Here is a 22,322-nt window from a genome sequence, read left to right on the forward strand (position 1 = left end):
CGATCTCTATTCTTCGTCATCTCCTTTTTCTTCTTCATTCGTCACTGTTAATTAATCGATCAACGATGATATCGGTCAGCCGCGTTTTTGTACGTCAACGAATCGATCGAGTCGTAAATTTTGTTTACAATGTGTACCAGTCCAATGTGTTTCAATTGTGTTTTTGGCAAAGTAGGTCTAATAATAAGCTGTAGTGTAGGCACATGCATGCGTGTACGTGTAACGCGATTAAGATTGCAGTCCGCGGGTATGGCAATATCGGCGGTGGTAATCTTCCTCGTCGTCTGTGTAATAACGCCGAGTTGTTCTCTCTCTCTCTCTCTCTCTCTTTTTTTTTTTAATTTTTGCTTCATAGTATTTTAACTTTACTTTATTCTATGCGTACTTGTCATATTCCACTCTATTATCATTCTATTTTTCTGTATAACTTCATACTTCTACATTCGGTGTTACTTCTTGTTATTTCTTGTTACAGCTTTCTATGTGTCCATAATTCTTGTCCAACATTGCCATTGGCAAAATAAATCTTACCTATCTATTTATCTATCTATCTATCTCTCTATGTACTCGACGAGGCAACTGTATACGTTAATATACTACTTCTTTCTCATGCATACATCATATGAATATTTCCAGGAGATTTCCTTGTCGCAATTATCTATACTTACAATGTACATACGTAGAGTACCTAAATTACTCTACCCGTATCGTGCATATAAGTATATCTCGATGCAATAAACGACATATAAATATACTTACACATAACATATACACGCGGTTTCCGAGAAATGTGAGAACCTATCGGTGGCTATATCGAGCGATTACCGGGACGGTACACCGCGACTCTTACGCATAATTGTACGTACGTACACCCCATTCTCATCATTATCGAACAGTTCACTTCCGAAATCTGTTGGTCAATGGAGGCATAGTTGTATCGGAAGATGGAAAAAAATTATATGGAAAAAAAAAAAAGAAAAAACGAACAAAGAAAAAGGAAACGTTCAATTTCAATTAGCGGCGATATTGAATTGGGATCGGAAAAAAAGAAGAAAAAAAAACGTAGCGTCTCGCAGTTTGTCGATTCTGCCAATAGGACGGCTCTCCTTATTCTCGGAGTATAATATAACGGTCGTCACATCCAGTCAGCGAGGTTCGGGGTCGAGCGCCTCCGTCCGTCTTTTCCATCCGTGCATTGGTGTGCAGGTTGTTAACTTCGAATCGTCGTGTCGCTGTTTCAAAGCTCTGATTGCGAGCGAACTGGCCTAGAGTTTTTCGTATACATTAATTAAGTATTTGATTCGTTTTTATGCTAATATGCGATCTTCTTCTTCTTCTTCTCTTATTTTCTTTTGCGCTTGTATAGGTATGATGTATAAAATATACATGTATATTTAGTATTTATATTGCGGATCGGAAAATAATTAAGCGTAACCAGTTGGTGACTGTCAGTATTCTGTTTAATGTATAATACACACGTACAAAAACCTGTCCGGAATCATTCGAAGATAGTGTTTTTATCTTATTCAGTAATTTATTTTTTCTCGTTTTTATTTCACTCATTTCTTACGTTCTAACATATTTTCCTATACATACGTGTATACATGTACACGCCACTGATATCAGAGTAAAGGTCATTGAATTAAAATTGAAAACTTGTACAAAGTACAAGGTAATCCTATCTCAAGGTGTTCGAAATGTGTGTGCGGGTGTTTATACATGTGTTTAATACTCGTATAAATATATCGCTTCAGCGTTGGCTATAAGTAACTTTGTGACAATACATCACTGAGACGTCGTATATGCGAAAAACGTGATACTTGAACGTGTTATGAGATTTTTTTTCTTCAATTATCGAACAGTAAAGTGGTTTTGAAATCGATGAAATTCAGTTCAAACATTCGTCTTCTTCTCCGTACATCGGTGTAATAGAAAAAAGTCAGTGGTAACAAAGCTATCGTTCTTTATCCGTATATCAGGTACATAACGACGTTTCGACATTTTTAATATTGAATATTCCAAGTAAAATGAGAAGAATAAAAACAAAAAAACAATAAACGACCTATACAAGAAACAATTTATGTGTGTTTTTCGGTGAAAAACGTCTATTGAGAAAAATCAACGTGCATATAACATACATAGGTATGGGAAGATAGATAGTAAAGCACTTTGGACGACACGGTGGCGAGAGAGCGCGGATGGATACCCCGTATTTCTAATATCACCGCACGCGCATGTTTCGTAGATACATATATGTATAATGCCATGTACGCACGCACGTGTCTACACACGTAGTTTTTAGTCAGTGCTCAAGAGAGCGGTTGGCTGGGATGTAGCGGGAGGTGATCAAGCGAAGCCGGCGGGGGGGGGGGGGGGGGGGGGATAAGAGAACGGGAGAGAAAGAAAGAAGAGGGAGAAGAGAGCATGTGGATACGTATAATTGGTGCAATTGATACAACTGGGTAATTTTAGACGGTGTTACTGTACGTTTATAAATAGAATCCCGACTATTTCTGGCCAACTGAAAAAAGGGAAAGAGAGAGAGAGAAAAAGCTACTTACATTGGTATACTTTGGTTAACAAACAAAGGATATCACACCACGGTTCGGGTATTTTAAGTTTATGATATTGTTTTTCTTATTCGAGGTAGTTATTTTTATTTATTATGCGTACGTGTATATAATTTACCCGTCCTTTTTTTTTTTAATCGTTTTTCCTTTATTTCCTTATTTTCTCGCTTTCAAGTGCCTGGAAGTTTTCGTTAAATTTCTTTCACTCGAATATCTCAATTCCTTTGTCAAGCTTTCGCACCTCTTACTGTTTGCTTTGTATAACTATTCTATTTGTACTTGGATCGTTTTGTTGCACGACCGTCTCTTATGAAACGATCACACATAATATTTTACGCACAATGAGTAAATATTATTACCGATTGAGAAGAAAAAAAGCGAAGCGAAAAAGTGGGTAAGAACAGATTATACACTAGACGTGCAAAAGTATAGGTACGTGAGTGCATATCGTTACATGTAACAATGAGTTGTAACAACAGTATGTACAACCGATCTTCTTATACCTCCAGTTTAATAATACACACCGGTTTAAATTTGACGCCGTGGCGTATGCAATTAACAATAACGTCCCAGTTTAACGATAATTTAACTACTTTCCGTTCGTCCGGAACGCGCACGTACGAAGACGCTCGGCCTCGTTGAATAGATTCCTACGTTGTACGTAATATCCGAAGACGTATATAAGGTACATAATACTTACCCTGCAGAGAGGCATCGAGAAGTTCTTTGATTCAAGGTGTGACGTAGCCATATTATACACCCAGTCAATTATCTTGATAATAATTTTTTCCAACCACATACGTACATATATATTACATTCTTGTAAGTATGTAACATACACACATCGAATTCTTGTAATCGTTTCGAGGCTAATTATATACCTGCATGTATTGTTTTTTTTTCTTTTTCGTTTTTCTTTTAACTTGTAATTCTGTATCGAACATCTCTGTTATTGCACACCTACGATCACTGTTCGTTTTTAGAACAATCATATATTTTTGTAACGTCGTGTGTTTAAATTTTCTCGTGATACCTCCCCCCACACACATTATATATCGCTGTTCGTTTTACGTGAAAAATAAGAGAAAAATAGGTCGACTGTTCAATATACGCAGAAGTACGTACAGGGTTGTGTGAAATTTGTCCGCCGGAAAAAATCTGATTTTGGGGAATATTCAATTATTATTATTATATATATATATATATTTTTTTTTTTCATATCCCGACACCTGTTGCACGTACGACGCGTTGATATGTACAACACAGAGTACACGTAGCTGTGTGCGTGTGTGCGCGCGATAAACATTTCTCCGTGCTGCTGCAGGCTTCTTATCTGTATAACCTACGTGTATATGTATACAACAATATGCAGTAAACATAACGTGGGCGCTGTATAAGAGAGTGCAGGTTTTGAAAATGTTTTAAACTTATTCTAACGGTAAATCGTGCGATATCTCGTTTAAACGTTGTACATACGTTACATTATACATATGCATACATACGTATAAACATATATAGGTATATGCAGCAGCAGAATTTCCATGAGACAAATCTCGTTAAGTCGCAAGTGCGATTGTGCGGCTTGTAACATAGCTATACGTATACCTACGCTAATTACCTCGCGTTATAATGGAATATCGTCTTGAGTGTATATTATACATTTAACATGTATATCATGCCCGCCGTCTGTCTGCCAGGTAGTAAAATTACCGTTTCTGGCAAACAGGCTGGACGAATTACAATGTAATACCGTAAATGTAAGAAACGTTCTATTCGTTCGTAGGTATGTAATGCGTGTATGAGACACATGATTTTTACGTATATCACTTGCATGCATGCCCTATATATGACACGCTGCAGCTGTAAAACGTGTTTTATTGTAATAACCGCACCGCGTGACTCGTGTCAGTGGGGAAAGATATGTATGTAATATAATAATGGAGAGGAGAATCCTCCTTGTAAGTTCGAGTGAAAGTAAAGATCGCTGATGTGCAACAATGGCTGACGTTATATACCGTATATAATGTAAGTATGCAACGGCGTTGGTGCATGCGGCACAATTATACCTACGCCCTGCATAAGCGTGCGTTTCTTATACCTTCCGACACGTCGAATATCTCAGCATTTTTCATAAATATTCTTCAATTTTACCCGTTGTAAGGTTAAATTATTTCGATACCCTGGAACGACTTTTCGGATTATTATTACGGCTTCAACTGGTCGTAATTGATTTAGGATCAGGCGTGATTGACCGGGCGGATGAGAAAAAGACCAATCACAGTAGTACGTCTCAAATCTATCAATTGTTGTTTAAAATTCTGGCCAAGACTGACCGGCTATTCTAATAACACTTGGTACAGGAATATCGAAAATATGTGCGTACGCGCGTAACGTAAACGTATCGCTACGCGGCGAGAGTGGGATCCATACGATCGTTGAGAAACAGGAGACGAGGATCGAGAAGTCGATATTCGTGTGCAACATCCTGTGATCACCGTCTCGTCTCGCCTTGCGTCGGCATTCGATACTATTTCACGATATATGTATACTTACTCGTATGCACTCGGATAGTTCGTTCGTGCGCAGCATCACCGAGGAACAATACTTTATGTGTTCTACGTAGTACGTACATACAGAGTATGGACGTAACGTATTGCCAACGGAATTTTTTTTTTCTTCCTGTTTTTTTTCTTTTCGACCCCCGCCACTTATATCGTACAGTCACTGTACCGATGTATACGTTACTCCGTGTATAAATATCGGAACCGGAAATAGAAGAAGCAAAAATAAGGTATCGAAATACGAACAGGAGTATATTTCACTTTTCTTTATTTATTTATTTTTTACTTTTTTTTTTTTTGCAATGGCAATCTCACGTGTTCCGATTTGTTTATTGTTACGGACTATGCGATTCTTTAAGCAAAATTTGTATGGCAAGAAGTAGGTTAACGTTCTTCTGTATAATACAAATATATATATTGATATATATTGATATTTAATCACCTAACCAAGTTATTAAAACAAATAAAATAAAGGAAAAGAAAATGTGTAGTATCGGCGAGTGAAGAAGGACGAAAAAACATGTAATCGAGAAAGAAATTTCAGCAATTGCGTAACGGTATACTTCGAAGCGTTTAATGATGTAAAATTTATCTCGATGCTTGTTAGTTCTTCGGTTTCTATTTAATTTCTGAGGAATTGTTTTTTTTCTCTATTCTCACGTGGAGAATGAAAGCATTAATAAACATGCAGTTGTCAATTTATTCGAAACACATTAAACGTGTATAATCGATTGATGTTCATGACTTACAGGTACTCTATGATAATAGTATGTATATTATAGAATAATATAATATAATAACGATAACTACAGGGAACAAATATCGTGACGTAACCACACATACGTGTTATATTATTATATTACGCATGTAATACACATCGGTATCGGTATGGCTATTGTGTATCTAATGATTGTTGTTATCGTTGTTATTGTATACTTGTACGCAGATTACGTTGCGTGTACACACAATCGAGTTGATGGTATAACCGAGTGAGAGATAACAACGAATGATTAAGTCACTGTTATTACGGACATGTTTATCTAAATAACTATACGTATGTACATACCTCGTGTACTTACCTGTGTATGGTATCCTTTTACTATTAGGAGCGCAATAATCCACAATAATTGAAACTGATAAACCCACCAATAAACATAGTATAATAGCCGTACTATATGTATATGCTGTATATCATCGTACATCAAACGCTTAATGAGATCGGTTTTGACCGAGTCATGGCTGTTTTTTTTTTCTTTCGTTTTTTGCCGAAGAATCGGCGCACAAATTTTACCCTCTGTAATACTTGATGTACTTTTTGTTTTCTTACAATTAATGGTAATCCAGTTACACGGGGAATTCGCTAAATTTACCGCCATCGAGAAAGAACAACGAGGTGTATGTATATATGTAATACACGAGTTATCTATAACGGTGTACGTGTTTGAAGATATAAAAAAATATACAGTTTTTACCTATTAATATTTCCGAGAATATGTAATATTTATGTGTAACGTGTATATAACCTACCCTTGTTTAATTCTTCCTGGAGACGTATGTTTTTCTCACCAAGTAACAATAAATTGTTTTAAACGACAAATTTCCATTTTTCTCCAATTGTATAATTATAGGGTCGTACCATAGACGTTGCGAAGATGCAGATCAACGATCTATAATTAGGACAGACAGACACGTACAAGGTACATTACGATATCCGGAAACGGTAACTCTACCTCAACCGTGTAGAATAATTATTTGTGAATTGTTCAACTATATGTTACTGAACATATAGCAGCGTTCCAGGGTCGAATAAATGCCATGAAGCAAAGACCTTGAACGTATCCTATAAATCTGTGAGCGTGTGTGCCACGTGTAATTGGCTGCAAAATGTCGTAAAAGTTTCCTCTTTTTTTCCTCTCTCTTTGCCTTCTTTAAGCAAAATCAAGCCGGATATATAAAAAAAGAAAAAGAAAAAAGAGTAAAAAGATGGAAGAAAAAAAAATCAATGTCACACACGGGTATAATAAACCAGCTCGCATGCATACGCAACGTAGGTGTGTCGCAATCCAGTACATCGACATATCACGTAATTCTTGATACGCTTCTAATATGTACGAATATAATGTGATTCAGGTACATGAAACGAACGATCGATCATTGTTGAGACACCCTGCATGTATTATTGCCTGTGTAACTATTGAAATTGGCATCCGTTGCACCGCAGCGACAGCTTTGGGTTTTTTCTTTTTTTTTTTGTTTGCAGCTTTTGTTGAAATTTTTATTGCACTCCTTAGAGAGAGCGTGTGATGAGGCATCGATGTACAATGTAGGTACGGTATGGGTATGTGAAATTATACATATAAAGATATGTAAATGTTGCGGATCAGTTTGGCCGGCATAATAATACAATAATTATTGCAGAGCGATTAAAAGATCGTAATATAGGTAGGTATACTGCATCTATTCGAATGCACCATTTCTATATTTATCATTACCGTCCACGTCATCGTTTTCTCGAGCATATATATTTACCCGCTAATCGTAAGAGCCTTACAGAACGTTGTTTGTTATCTACCGATTATGGATGTTTCAACCGTGTTATATCTGTTTACTGCATATTGCGCGCAGCGCAACCTCTCGTATTTACATACGCGAGGGCAGCTTGTTTGGGCTGAAAAGTGAATCATTAGAGATATGGGTAACGCGTGAATTATTTCTAGTCCCTCTTCTATTTAATTTGTCTAATCGAACGATTCGATCTTAATGTCACGTCGAAAAACCTTCTTCCCTTATTGTTCGATACTCCGAGATGCTTTAGGATTTTTACTAATCTTGGGTGTACCTATAAAGACACAGATAGAGAGAGAGAGAGTGAAGAGAAAAATGAATTGAATTTTATTGTTGTACGTACGGTACACGTATTGTAATAAAATGAACACAAAAAGTATCGAGGCTTACAATAAATATACACGTATAGATATCAATTCCTAGGATTGTTGACAAGCGAAAATTAGTATGGAGAAAATCCATTAATTTTATTTTGACTCACATCATTCGACACGCGGTTATTTCTGATTCCCTCGAATCGTTTCGATCTCGATTGCGAAATATCACGTGCCTACGGTATAACAGTGAGTCCCTACGTATACCAACGATACAGGTGATCGTCGACACCTCTTACAGGTATCTCACTGATTCATTGTCGGAATAGGTTGTTTTTACCCGCGATACGTAGAACGAACGGCATAAATGTGACTGTATGAATTTTGGCGCGGTGATCAATCAACGTGATGCTGCTGTGCGTTTCGACGCGTTCGGAGAATCAATTATGACAAGCTGTTCTTACCCGAAAGCATTTTGGCAATTCTACGTTTTGCTTTGCTGTATATATTCATTCCGAGGATTTTATTATTGTTTGCTTTTCCATATTTTAACTTTTATACTACATCTCACCTTTTCCCGTATAGTATTATTTTGGAAATTCTATACCGAAACCCTTCTATTTTTTATTGTCTATACCATACATTTTTATTCCGAACCACAACGAAGGTGTGCGAATCGTTCCACCGTTCTGTTACCAGCGAGTTACGTAAACAATTTCTACAAGAAAATTGCGTGAAATTTACGATTCGAGGGGGTTGCATGGTGTAGGTGGACGTTGCACCGTGACGACAATGTTGCCCCCCTACGCGCTAAATATGCGATAGAAGAGAGAGAGAGAGGAAGAGGGAGAGGGAGAGAGGAGACGCGGTGTATAACGCTCTCCTCTCGCCTCTTTCAAAATATATCCGTGAGTTCATTCATTGATGCGGGAAAATCTCGCTTCAACGGCCCACGTTCATATTACCCTCTCTGCGCTATGTATTGTCGTATTTATGCCTCCTCGCGTAGAACCTCTATATGTATATAAGTACGTCCCCTCTAAAACGCACACCTTTACACATGTGCATAAATATAACGTTACACGTAGGTACGCGTGTTTTTTTTTTTTTTTTTATACGCAGCTCGAAAAAAACGTTGCACGATATGCAGCAGCGCTCCTCCACCTCCACTTCCACCTCCCCGTTCAGTTTTTTCCTTTTTTTTGTTTTTTTTTTCGTTTGCTATACCCGTGTGTGTTATATTTTCAATGCGTAGTTCGTTTACTTTCGTACATAGATAGATATACATGATATCCGTAAGCATTGTATACGACGCACATTTCTAGATGCGTGCACACGCGTATACATGTGCCTACATACTTACATACATATGTGCGCATGACCGGAAACGACTATGTAAAAGCTGCTCGCAGATTACACACGTTCACGTTATTATAATACGTGCGTACCTACGTTGTTATATTGGGATCGCGTAATTCAGCCTAATAAACTGACAGATTGCCTGTGATGATTCTGCTACGCCTGTAAAGAAATAGTTAAGATTCGTTTATTCATACATAGCAAATGAAAATTCGTCCCTGTTGCCTGCTAAATTTATTTACAAACACAGTGTTAACTTTCCTCTTTCTCCCCTGCAGTTTCACGCAAGTGCGGAGGTTCAATTACATATCGGTTGTATTTCCGGTTTTAATCTACATCTCCGAGTCTTTAATAATCGAAAAGGAATTAACAATTGATCACAAATATTATGGCAGTTTTCTCACCTTTTTTTTCCCTAATTCTCCTCCGGAGTGTTAACGACACTCCGTATATTACGGCGTGACCACCTAGGTTAAAAATCGGACCTTAGATACTCCGTTTTAACTTTAACGCGAATCTTTAGGATCGAGTCGCGCGTTGATTTTACCGATAAATGAGGGGAATGAGAGGAAGAAGAGAGAGAAAGGAGGTGGAGATGGAGAAGAAGAAGTGCGCGGTTCTTTCGTAAGGAAAATCGGGCGTAGAGGAACTCTGAGGTACCGTGGTAGCTACGTGTGTCTATTTACGAGTTGTCCGGCGCCGTGATGTCCGGGGTAAAAATACACCGCATATGCCACACACAGAACCCTCTCTGTGCCGTTCTCTACTCGCTTTTTGGAATCTTGCCAACCGCACGGAGAATACCCCCGTGGTTTTCTTGGACTGCTTTCGAAATGGTGCAACGGTATATAATCCCCTCGAACTTTAACCAATTGGAACTAGGAGAAGCGCTGGTTGTATTGGTGGACCTTTCGATTCGGACGCACGACGTTATCGCGGTGAATAATGCACGATTCCACTACATGGATTCGTTTCGATCCTCGAGCTGACGCCGATTTTTGTTTTGAAACTTGACAAATTAATTGGGAATAAATATAGAATCGGTAATGTCGTGTCGCATTGTTATCGTCTTGTTGAAAATTTAACGTAACTGGACTATTTTCACATTTACGGTAAATAATGGTGATAACGATTTTCCAATGAAAGTTTCAACTTTCTAAAGCTAATTTTATTTCGCTTGAAATTTTCGAACTGTACGTGTATAACGGAATTGTGAAATTTCAATTCGAAAACCTAACAGTAGCCTGCGGAATTCTTGATTTTAACGTCGTAGGTCGCTTGTTTGAAATATATGGTCAAAGTTTTCAGGTCATACATTCCCGAATTATAGAGTTGAATTATACGGATCTCTTTGCATGCGGGTAAACAATACGGCGCCAGTCTTCTCTTCACTCTCTTCTCTTTTTTTCCCTCTCACCCTCAATAAAAGGCAAGAATTTATTTGAGACTTTTAAATCAGCATCGTATATTTACGACACGGGTATATAGAAACGTAGAGAGGCAGCTTCTTCGTCGAATTCGTTAAGAAAACAAGCGACGACGTAAAGACGGTTTTTATTTTTGTTATACGATGCGGTTTTCTTTTTATCTGTTATTGTTTATTTATTAATTTATTTATTTTTTTTAAATTTACAATACAACTTTTTCTATTGTTATCTATCACACTTTACTTTATTTATGCATAAATTTTTAATTCTCAAAATCGTTTCCTCGAATGTGGCGTACGTAGACGGTGTCAGTTGCCACAATCGAGGGAGCACGATGAATGGTGGTGAATAGAGACCGGTCGCTTTATGCCGGAAGTCAAAGAATGTCGTATTTAAATACACTTCATTGTTAGATACTTTCAGAACCCGCTCCGCTGTTGCTGTTGCTGCTGTTGCTGCTGTTGCTGCTGCAACACACACGCCTTTTCCCCTATTTCATTCAATGCGATTATACATACGCGAGGATTCCCCAAGTTAATCATTGCCTGTACGTACGGTAATGTGAAAGGTTAAACTTGGCTTGATTTACAAATAAAAAATCCAAGTCGTCGCTTTTGTCGTAATTTTTTCTTTTTTTTTCCGTCTTTCTTACTTCCTTTCGTCGTTTCTCCGTTTCTTTTGTCAATTTATCGTTCGCCTTTTCCTCGTACAACACATTACTTATATGTATATTATGTCAAATTAAACATTGACGAAGATATTGATTAAGGAAATTCTCTGCAGGGATTGACACATAATCTTTGATAATCGTAATTTTTCACAATAAAATACTTTGTGGTTACGGTATAATGTGTAGAAGATGGCGAGAGTCGTAACTTTTATGTTTACGTGCACAATAATTGATTCTAATATTAAATATACACGCATACACATACGTGCATTCACACACACACACACACACACGCACGCACACACACACACACGCACACACACGCACGCACGCACGCACGCACGCACGCACGCACAAACACATCTGAGAAAATGTTATATGTAATACAAGAGCCGTCTGAGATATGACGTATATAACTTACTTATTAATAGATTCACGAGTCATAATTTAAGTAATATGTTCAAAGAGTTTGCCTCTACAGAATGTCTATAAGTATCCCGCAACGTGGCATTGCTGTTATGTCGAAAAAACAGAAGTAGGATGTTTGGTGTGCCTGATCCATCAATGAAATTAATCGTAATCTTTCTCATGCTATAATCTGACTTTCTATGTACGTAGATGTTGTTTGCACGTGGTCCATCTTCAAGAAATGTACCAAGTCCCTCTGCTGTCGTAGAGAAATTTATCAACTTTTCCCTCAATTTCGAATTTTTAAATCTCCAACTAGTGAAAATGTTTAACATTTTTCCATGAAACTGATAATTACCTGTCAGGCGTAAAATTTTCAATTAAGAAAGTTGTCAAAAAAACTTTGAAGAATTCGAAATAAATAATGATTTATTTCTTTTTTTCTGATCGTGAGGTAAAATCGAGATAACAAAAAATGGTAAAAATTTTTCAGTGTACCTTAATTTTTTTGTTACAGTCACATGACACGGACTACGACATGGGAAGATCCTAGAAAAACCGCAGCAGCTGCCAGCGTAGCAGCTGTAGCTGCTGCGGTGGAAAGTGGTACCAAAAACTCTAGTGCGGCAACAAGTTCGCTTGGACCTTTACCTGACGGATGGGAACAAGCAAGAACTCCAGAGGGCGAAATATACTTTATCAATCATCAAACGCGTACGACCTCCTGGTTTGATCCACGAATTCGTAAGTCAACTGTCCGGTAACTTTTTTGAAAGAAATTTCAATATCGATGGCATGATCTGAATTGTTTCTGCTTTTCTTTCGCAGCGACACATTTGCAGCGCGCTCCTACATCTGGCGCTATGCTTCCCCAAACGTGGCTGCAGCAACCTGGCGCAGCAACAATACAAAGTAGTCAAACGATTCAGGCTTGTCAACGTCTTCATTCCCTTCAATTAGAACGAGAACGTTTGAAACAGCGTCAGCAAGAAATAATGAGACAGGTATACTGAGTTCTACAAGATTGATTAATTGCTAAATTGGCTAATTGGTCATTTTTGAATTCTGAGTAGTTGAAGTAATTGGGAGGGATGTAATGATCTATATTAAAATGTGAAATGCAATACCAAAAATAATTATAGCTATCACTAAATCTGTACTCTTAAGAACGGTTTACAATGTCCGTTACCATAAACGTAACCACTTCAGTAGGAAGTTTGAGGACAGGGAATCTGTCCTATGGTTTACAACGCCAACTAGTGATGCTTTCGTAGAATCCGTTTCAGTAGAGTCTAACCAAATTTTAATTTCGTACTGAAGCATTTCTATGGCAGCCAATCAGTTTGTAGATACTTACGATGTGTCTAGCTATTCGTTGAAGATGCAACCAATAGCAAGGTTGTACCGTACGGAGATTGTAGATGAGCCTTCTAAGTTTTAGGGAAACTGTAACGTTTATGAAAGCAGTTGTGGTCATAGTCATGGACATTGTAAACCGTCCTTAATACTTTGAACTGGCAGTAAAAACTCTTGCACGAAAAAAAATGAAATTTTTTCCATGTAAAACTTATTAGAAATCTGTCTTAGTGTTAGTGCAATTATAGATTAAAAATGATTAGAAGTATAGTTGAGCTTCATAATGCTCTCATTAGAGCAAGATAATATATTGATAGAAATGTTCAGCTGTAAAAAGTGATGCAATGATTGGTATGAAAACAAACATGCAGTTTATTATCAGTGCACGGTATTATAAATAAAGGGATACCTATATATACCATAACGTCTACCTGTCAGGTTAAATAAATAATTGTGTTGCTCTGAGGATAATAATAATCATGTTGAATACACTCAACATATTTTCATTGTGTATTGACGTTATGAGACTTTTATGTAGAATAGGGTAAGATTATCATCTTAGCATTCTCTAGCCGCGACATAAATTTACTTTTAAAAAATTGTCAACTAAAATATTTTAGGTATTACACTTTCAAAAAGAATTCAGTTGAAAGCTAAGATTTTCAGATCGCGCGATTTGTCAAACCATTGAGAGTGAGATTAACGAAAATTCGCAGAAACTATTCTATAATTAATAATGTTTCCTTTCTCCAGCAAGAACTTATGCGACAAACAACAACAGAGGTAGCAATGGATCCATTTTTGTCAGGAATAAATGAGCAACACGCTCGTCAAGAGAGTGCCGACAGCGGTTTGGGTCTTGGAACGGCATATTCCCTTCCTCACACGCCAGAGGATTTTCTCGCCAATATAGATGACAATATGGATGGTAGAAGCGGTAAAGATTTTATAGTCAAAAGAATTGCATATGTATATGTGGGTTCAGTGCGACCTTAACTTTTATTATTTTTATTTTTATAAACGTTCTGTCCTATGCAGAAGGAGCACCGATGGAGACACCCGATTTGTCTACACTGAGTGACAACATAGATTCAACGGACGACCTCGTGCCTTCGCTTCAGGTATCACTGAAAGCACATTGTTACTATATTGACGGTATGATGACGCGGATAAGACGAGTTTTACTTTTTTTTTTCTGTTGTATACGATCCTTGCAAGTGATACATCTCATTATTACTTCAGAAAAAATAATCGAACGGTGATCAATGGGAAAATGTAAATTCGAGACAATTCGTGACGTTTATATTCAAGCTTCTCTCCTTTGTCATACAAATTCAACTTCAAATGTTAAAATTGAAGTAATATCAGGAGTGATGTAATATGTTATGATATTTGTTGTACCGTTACATTCCAATAGAGAGGTGGTTGAGGAAAAACCAGTAATACTTGTTATTATAGATTACAGTTTTACGACTGATAGCCAGCTGATCAAGTTCTTGTCTGCTTTCTAAACCATGTTTCAACTTTTTTTTTCTTTATTATCGTGTATACGTCGAGGAAATACGTGGATTATTTGTGACTTTTTCATTTTGCACACAGAATGGTTTTTTCATTGCAGAACAATTTACAAGAAAATTTATTCCATAGGTCTCTTTATTTTAGAATTTTTTGGACTAGTAAACAAGTATTTAACCAAGTATAGCTTCGCCCTTCAGATTATCGTTTATCATAATGTTGTCAGTATTGCGAGTACAGTGCTATGGATTGTATAACAAAAACTTGATACGGTGAAAGATATTTATTCGTAATGTATTTTACATTTAGTAAATGTTATATTTTTTCATTACAGTTGGGAGAAGACTTCACCAGTGACATTTTGGATGACGTTCAATCATTGATAAATCCTAACACTAGTAAATCTGAAAATGTATTAACGTGGCTGTAGCAAGTATGAGCAGATAGCGATTGGTTAAATCGGTCGGTAGCTGAGTCTTGGAAACTGCAATATTGCGCAGCATATGTTGCAACTGAAATCGTATAAACCGATTTTTTATGAAGAACACGGGAACCGCGAGGTGCAAGTGCTTAAGTAATTTGTAGATTTGCAAAGATTCAATGTCATAACTTTTATTTTGTTTCTTTTTTTTCAAGACCTGATATTATTAATTTACATCTGCTCAACAATTTCTATATACTTATACGTATACATATATGCATATTCAAACGAGTAAAAAATTTCTCGTGTATATAATATTAAACATAACAATTTATATCGTTGAGGTTATACAGGAAAGAAAAAACAGTAAGAGTATCTCGACAATAATAAGAAGAAGAGTAAATACGTAATCGTATGTTTCACGAAGAAAGAGAATAAAAATATTTGAGAATATAACATATTATCTACTATCAAATTCAAAGGTGTAAAAGCATCCAATTTGATAATTAATTAACGTCTGTTTTCATGGTGCTGAATAATTGAAACAAAAAAAAAGAATTTTTTTCTTTTCATTAGTATTTTAGTAAGTATTATAAGGTGTTTTACAAAGTTATTTTTAATTTGATAGTAATAAAAATTAACTGCGACAACATCGTAGGTATTATTACATAAGTAGTTTTACATTAACTCGTTGAGGCTGTGCTGTATAGCGTTAAATATGAATATATTACTTGTTCGTGTAAACTTTGTACAGCCAGTCATAATCAAATAATGAGCGCAAAGAGAAATGAGAAAAAAGAAGGGAAAAACAACAATAACAACCGTAACACACGTCACATTGGGACTTATGCTGTGTCACTTGGCATTATTTGTATTAAGCTCGAAATTATTTCCCAACGATATGATTTTCACATCTCCCATTTTGTCAATGAAAGTTTTGTTGAATTCTTCTTCTTCCTAAGTTGATTCGGCAAATATTGAACAGGATTCTGATACCATGACGTATCGGAAACAGTAACGGGCTCGTAAAAAAGTTATACTCCGAGTTAAAATTTAAGATTCAAATATTTTTATTAAGAAAAGTCGAGTAGTAACAGTCCTGACAAAATGTATAAAAATATGATATGTAGCTGATTAATTCAAGTTTCTACCTATATAAAGAAGTGCCTTCAAATCAAAATTATATCCTTTATTCCCGACTCAACCATAAAGTCAATTTTTTTGACCTCAAAAGTGGGACGAAAGTGGCATATTTTTCCCTGAAACGCATTTGCGGGAAACATGAGGCCAATTTAAAAGCCCCAATTTTCAAATAAAGCGGCCAGAGTTGAGTCAGAAATAAAGTCCTATATGTAACACAGGAATAAAAGTCGACTTTATTCCCTTGTTACGTAATGTACCATTTATTAGATGCAATCAATGATAATGGAATATATGTGTGATGCTAACTTCCAAATTACTGAGTTTTGACGTAATTATTGGGAATTGTAGTTTTCATGTATGATTGCTGTAGTAAATGTAGAAAATGATAGTAGATAAGAGAAAAATTGTGATTTTCAAAAAATACCATCGTTTCTAAAATTTGATTTAACATTTTTGAATCTGTAACTAAAAACTTCAGAGTCAAGTTGGAAGAAGAAGAAGTCAGTTTATCATCTAACGTACAATATTCTACTGAATTTGAAGTGGGATACGATTGGGAAAAAGAGAAGAAAAATATTCTTGAACACGTGGATAAGTAAAAAAGTGCCTTGGCTTTTGCAATTGAACACATATTGCTTCTTGAAAGCAATATAACCGTCCATACATAATGTTTGTTTAAATATACATAGATGTGTCAATTGTTGTCGACACATTTTTAACGTATCATGAAATCACGAAATGATTATACCTTATACAATATATATATATAAAAAAGTGTGTGTGTATATATATATACACACACATACATATATATGTATATATATATATTTTATATATAAAAGTCTATACTTGTTACGAATACCGAAAAAATTGCAGTTATAAATTGGTATGAGACCTGTTAGAAATAAAAATTCCCTGTTCCCCTACATTTTATACTGTTCACAGATATATTAAAATTAGGTAAATTGGTAGTAGTACATACACATGTATCGTAGTTTTAGGATTAAGATCAAGATTAACTCATTACAATATGATTTTTTTTTTTTTTTTTTCAAGTAATACGATGGCATAAACATTGTCCACAATCGAGTCGACAAAACTGATATTATACGTGCGTATAAATTTAAACTAGTATGTAACAGCTAAGCACATCTTGACGCCTGTAAAATGGTGTAGTGACTAATTGCCTTGAAAAATATGTTTAGCTCATATATTTAAAGTTCATTATAAAATTCAGACGGTGCTCCTAATTTGGAAAACAAAAGAGGGGGAAAAAGTTGACTCATGGTGCCCATAGCATGGGAATTGGTGAAGATATGGTACTCAGGCTTTGCCATTATTAAGTGTTTTTAATACAGATGATAAAATTGATTGATGTTATTTACACGACAGGCTCTTCGTCTTTCTGTGAAGAAAAATTCTTGGAGATGCCTATTAATATGTTTATAAATATATTAATTGTACGCTAATATTTCAATTGTTATAAAATTATTAGCTGTGCAGATACCAAGTAGTACGCCTTAATTATACGTGCATACACAAATAAATAAATTCATAAACGGTTTCATCTATATTTACCTAATTGTTACATTTGTATTATAGGACTGAAAATTGATAAATAATATTGTAATTTTTATCGGTATAATAGCAGTAAGAATAACAATAATATTAATTACAATTGTTGCGAAGATTTTGTTATCCTGAATATTATTGACAGCCAGATTTCATAAAACTTTAGACTTTTACATCATTCCTTAAGGAATGCGAAATAAATGTATGTACGAACTTTCAGTATGTCGAAGGAAACGCGAACATAACATCGTGATATAATTTACTGATAATACATTTATCCAGTCAAATACAACACATATCAAAAAATAACGGAGCAAAAAATTTACGTTGTTTGATAAGCTACAGGATCAACACAATTTCATACATGTACAGGATGACCTGTTTAAAATTGGTACCACGTGAAAAAAGTTTTTATAATTTATTCAGAAAACAAAACTAAACGCTACTTCACATAAAACTTGTAAACAAAGCGAAAGCTGCTGAGTATAAATAATAAATACTCTTTGATGTAGGTATTATTCTCCACTATGATCTCACTAAGAACAAATATACTCTTTTCTTTGTTAAACTTGAATTAATTTAACACTGAATAGAAGTTAAGACTTTCCTCATTTAAAAATGTGTTTTCTCAGTATTACAGGCGTTTTATAGCGTACCTTTTTTAAATCGTGTAATCCTGTACTATTTTATTTGTACGTTATCAATATTAATAATATTATAGACACATACGTTGATACATCCATACTTATGATATACTTTTATTTTCGTGGTGAAAAATGAAATTATGTTCCGTAAGCGTTCACATATTTTTCCTGCAACAGATCTACCATTAGCGAGACAGATGTTATTTGAATCTAATGAACATGTAAAACTAACGAAACAAGGGGGAAATATGAGCATGCAAAATTGAAAAGTAATGCGTATGAAATGATAAAAATAATTAATATTTATTATTATTATTCTTACGGGACAAAATATCACACGCGTCAAAAGAAGATAATAGTAAAGATTTTGAAAAACTATCTGAGATTATAATAAATAAATGAAAAAATAAATTAATTGTTTGTCAGTATTTAAAATATGCTCATTGGCCAATCATAATTATGACGTACATTTTTTATATAATTGTTATCAAGTGCCTTAGTAATAAAATGATAATAATTATTTACGTACTCACTTATATACATATATAATAATATATATATATATATATATATATATGTGTGTGTGTGTGTGTGTGTATGTGTATGTATGTACGATATGAATAAGTAGGATTAATTTTTTCAAGATAGTATGTTAACCGTGTCAGTTTTCATAGTTTAATCCTTGCCTTTCATTCGTATGTCAATCGCTGATATACACCTAGATATATTCTGGTAATAGAAATGAATAAATAAATAACTGAATGGATCATATTTTAAAGTGCATTAGATTTTGTATCATATTTACTGTGAAGGTTCAATATTCATCATTGTTTTCATATCATAACCATAATGTACTTCATTGACGGTAATCATTCAGAAGATTCAGAATAAGAAATTACCGCCATAACAATGATTTAAGTTGCAACTTGTTTTTCATGATCGACTAATACAAATTTTAGTAATACTCAGTTTGGGAATAAATACTTTTTTTTTTTAATATTTCAATAACAAAAGAAGAAAATTCCTATCGTACGTAAGTAAATTTGAATCACTATAATTTTGAACTGATTGCAATGCGAAGCAATACAGTACATCTAATTTTGTGACCATGTTTTTTCACTTTATAGATGATGAATATACATAAATATACGAATATCCCGAAAATTTGAATAATTATCATCATCTATTATTAGGTACAATATTAATAGCATTAATAAAGTTATAGCAATAAAAACATGAAATTAATAATTCAATCCATTTCATTCAGGACAATGCCTTACCAGAATATTTCAACATTTAAATTAGCTAATTTGAAAATAAATTTTCGAAAGCAATTTGAAAAAATTTGTACATCTATAACAGATAGAAAAAATAGTTGGTTCTATAGTTACTCATCATTCAATTTGGTCGGGCAAATGTTAACAAATAGGGAATCTCTAGTTTCTACAACCTGTCTACAGACTTGTCATATTCCATTGTTTTAAGAAGAAACGGTTGAAGGGTGTTGAATAAAAATTGTACGCGAATCATATTAATCTTATATTATCAGATTAATTTGATGATGATCACTTCAAATAGATCCTGATGTGATAGATTCTATATTATTGCAAATGTTTCCCTCGACTGGTTATTTACAATTTAAAAAAATATATTGTTGAGAAATTTCTTTGAATTCCTATTGTGTCATGGGTATTAGTAATACTAGTATTAACCTGAATTCTATATGTGGATGTTCGATGGTTTAGACATGAAAGCAGAACTTGTTAACTACCACATACGATACTATGTGATGCAATAATGAAGAAGTGAAAAAAAAGAATAATCTGTTAATCAATAACTCAAAAATCAGGACAGGTTTGCTCAAATTAATGAGTACACAAATTAGAATTGGGTTTTCAATATTTATTGTTATCCAATAACATGTAAAATTACTTCTTCTTAGATACACCGACAGTGCGTCCACGACGACCAGTAGTCTTGGTGTGCTGACCTCGGACACGGAGACCCCAGTAGTGTCTCAAACCCCGGTGAGCACGAATTTTCTTCATACGTTCCAAATCCTCACGCAATTTCGAGTCCAAATTTGAACTGGTTAACTGTTGAATATACATGCAAATGGTGTGAATGGAGACAGTTTATAAGTAAAGAAAAATTGTTCAAGAGTGTTGAACTTTGTTGCATTCTACTTTCTAGGTATTTGGAACACTATTTGGTATACTGTATTATCAAAGAGTGAACCGTAATGCAGTTTATCTAGCACAGGCTACCAGCGATGTTATACAAAGTAAAAGTAAACACCGCCGTTTATCCGTGCATGATCTCAATCACTGATCGTCAACCTAAATCTGGATTGTAGATTTTCAGAATAACATGGTCACCGCTTGTGGGTTGTACCAGAAATATTAAAGAGCACATTAGATTATTGTGATTACTTTGGCATGAGCCTACAAAAAACAAATAATACATAGTATAGTAGTTGATAGTACTACTTCACACAAAAACGAAGTATGTGGATTTAAAGGATCAGTTGAACATAATATAAGTACTTAGAATTAATTTGCATTGGTAACAACTGGCTCTCATTCAAGTTTGTAAAGTCACTATCCCTTACCTGGGAGTACTTGCCGTCGACAATGTCTTTTTGTCTGTTAAGGAACCAGTCGGGAATTTTGTATTGCCTTGGATTAGACATGATCGTGATGATCTTCTCTACCTGTTGAGAAGGCGGATTACGTTACTACAGTTATACAGATTGATAACTTGTTCGTAAGACAAGAAAAGACAATTGATCGCTAAGGGTATTAGTCTCTTATTTGGGCAGATAGAGATTTGTGTTGTCAACACTAATACTCAAACACTGTAATTGTAGTGTAAAGCACAATGTGTAAATCAGCTTGATAATAAATTTTTACAGATTTTATGAACCTAATTTGGACGGTTAATGCCAGAAGATCGGAGGGTGTTTATATTCGAGAAGAAGACAGGAGAGGTTAGGTATATCACGGCTAACCTCGGAGGAAGTGATTAATTTGAACGCGAAAGAGCAAGAGGTGATTGTAGTAAGCTTTTTCGTTACCTCTTCTTCAGAGCATTCCCCGGCACGTTTGTCCAAGTCTACGTCGGCCTTCTTGAGAACGATATTCGCGTAGCGCCGTCCAACACCTTTGATGGCAGTCATGGCGAACATAACCTTTATGTTACCGTCGATGTTCGTGCCCATAACACGAAGAATGTGCTGAAACTTTTCCGGTATAACGAGCGACTGAAATATAGAAATCAATGTGTCATCAGTATCTTCAGAACTGTCAAAATTATAAACATGTGGTCAGACCACGCCATTTCTTCTCGGGACTGACGAGAGGGCTTTTGTCTGAAGTAAGATATCTGGTAAAGTTGAGGTAAAACGACACAAGTCAGCGAAATATCTAAGGTAAAACTCCACTGAAATATAGCTTATGCATTTCCACAATAAATTCACAGTGTATCTTCAAGGATTCGTCGGATATTTAAAGATTATGCTGCTGATCGGCATGAAACTCACCATTTTCACCGATTGTTAGCTACAAAAGAGAGGATAGAGGTGCCGGTGGAACCGGAACTCGGAAGTAGCGGCACGAGTCGCGCACTAGCGCCGTCAGCGCGATTTTCAACCAAATAATTGTGTTCGATTTTCAGCAAATAAATCACAAACCGTTATGTAAAGATCAAGTCAACCAGAAAAATTCGTTCGTATTATTTCAGGCAAAACTACTCAGGATAGAGTCATTACAGAATTACTGTAGAAGTAACACAAAGTT

The 22,322-nt window shown here is 35.3% G+C and overlaps 2 protein-coding genes across 2 annotated transcripts in view; one reads left to right on the forward strand and one right to left on the reverse strand.

Annotated features, from left to right (window-relative positions):
- The window catches only part of yki (Transcriptional coactivator yki), a 30,779-nt gene extending 10,184 nt beyond the window's left edge, over nt 1–20,595 (forward strand). Inside the window, exons 3-7 of the mRNA XM_046611182.2 lie at nt 12,392–12,618; nt 12,703–12,878; nt 13,984–14,167; nt 14,269–14,351; nt 15,080–20,595. Coding sequence (XP_046467138.1) covers nt 12,392–12,618; nt 12,703–12,878; nt 13,984–14,167; nt 14,269–14,351; nt 15,080–15,175 — 766 coding nt within the window. The 3' untranslated portion in view covers nt 15,176–20,595. The remainder of the gene's footprint in view (nt 1–12,391; nt 12,619–12,702; nt 12,879–13,983; nt 14,168–14,268; nt 14,352–15,079) is intronic.
- Nucleotides 20,407–22,214, reverse strand: RpS18 (ribosomal protein S18). Its single transcript, XM_046611183.2, has 4 exons — nt 22,067–22,214; nt 21,602–21,787; nt 21,137–21,238; nt 20,407–20,621 (listed from the first exon to the last, which is right to left on the reverse strand). Exons 1-4 carry the CDS (start codon nt 22,067–22,069, stop codon nt 20,454–20,456), a joined length of 459 nt encoding a protein of 152 aa, XP_046467139.1. The 5' UTR covers nt 22,070–22,214; the 3' UTR covers nt 20,407–20,453.
- Nucleotides 22,215–22,322: the final 108 nt, after the last annotated feature.

This window comes from Neodiprion pinetum, chromosome 2 (genome assembly GCF_021155775.2).
Source record: "Neodiprion pinetum isolate iyNeoPine1 chromosome 2, iyNeoPine1.2, whole genome shotgun sequence".
Classification (NCBI taxonomy): domain Eukaryota; kingdom Metazoa; phylum Arthropoda; class Insecta; order Hymenoptera; family Diprionidae; genus Neodiprion; species Neodiprion pinetum.

What these genes read in the sequence shown, in the direction of transcription:
- RpS18 (XM_046611183.2), bottom strand. An exon ending in GGGAATGCTCTGAAGAAGAG is followed by an intron (nt 21,239 to 21,601) that starts GTAACGAAAAAG and finishes CCTTCTCAACAG; the next exon opens with GTAGAGAAGATCATCACGAT. An exon ending in TCGACGGCAAGTACTCCCAG is followed by an intron (nt 20,622 to 21,136) that starts GTAAGGGATAGT and finishes TATATTCAACAG; the next exon opens with TTAACCAGTTCAAATTTGGA.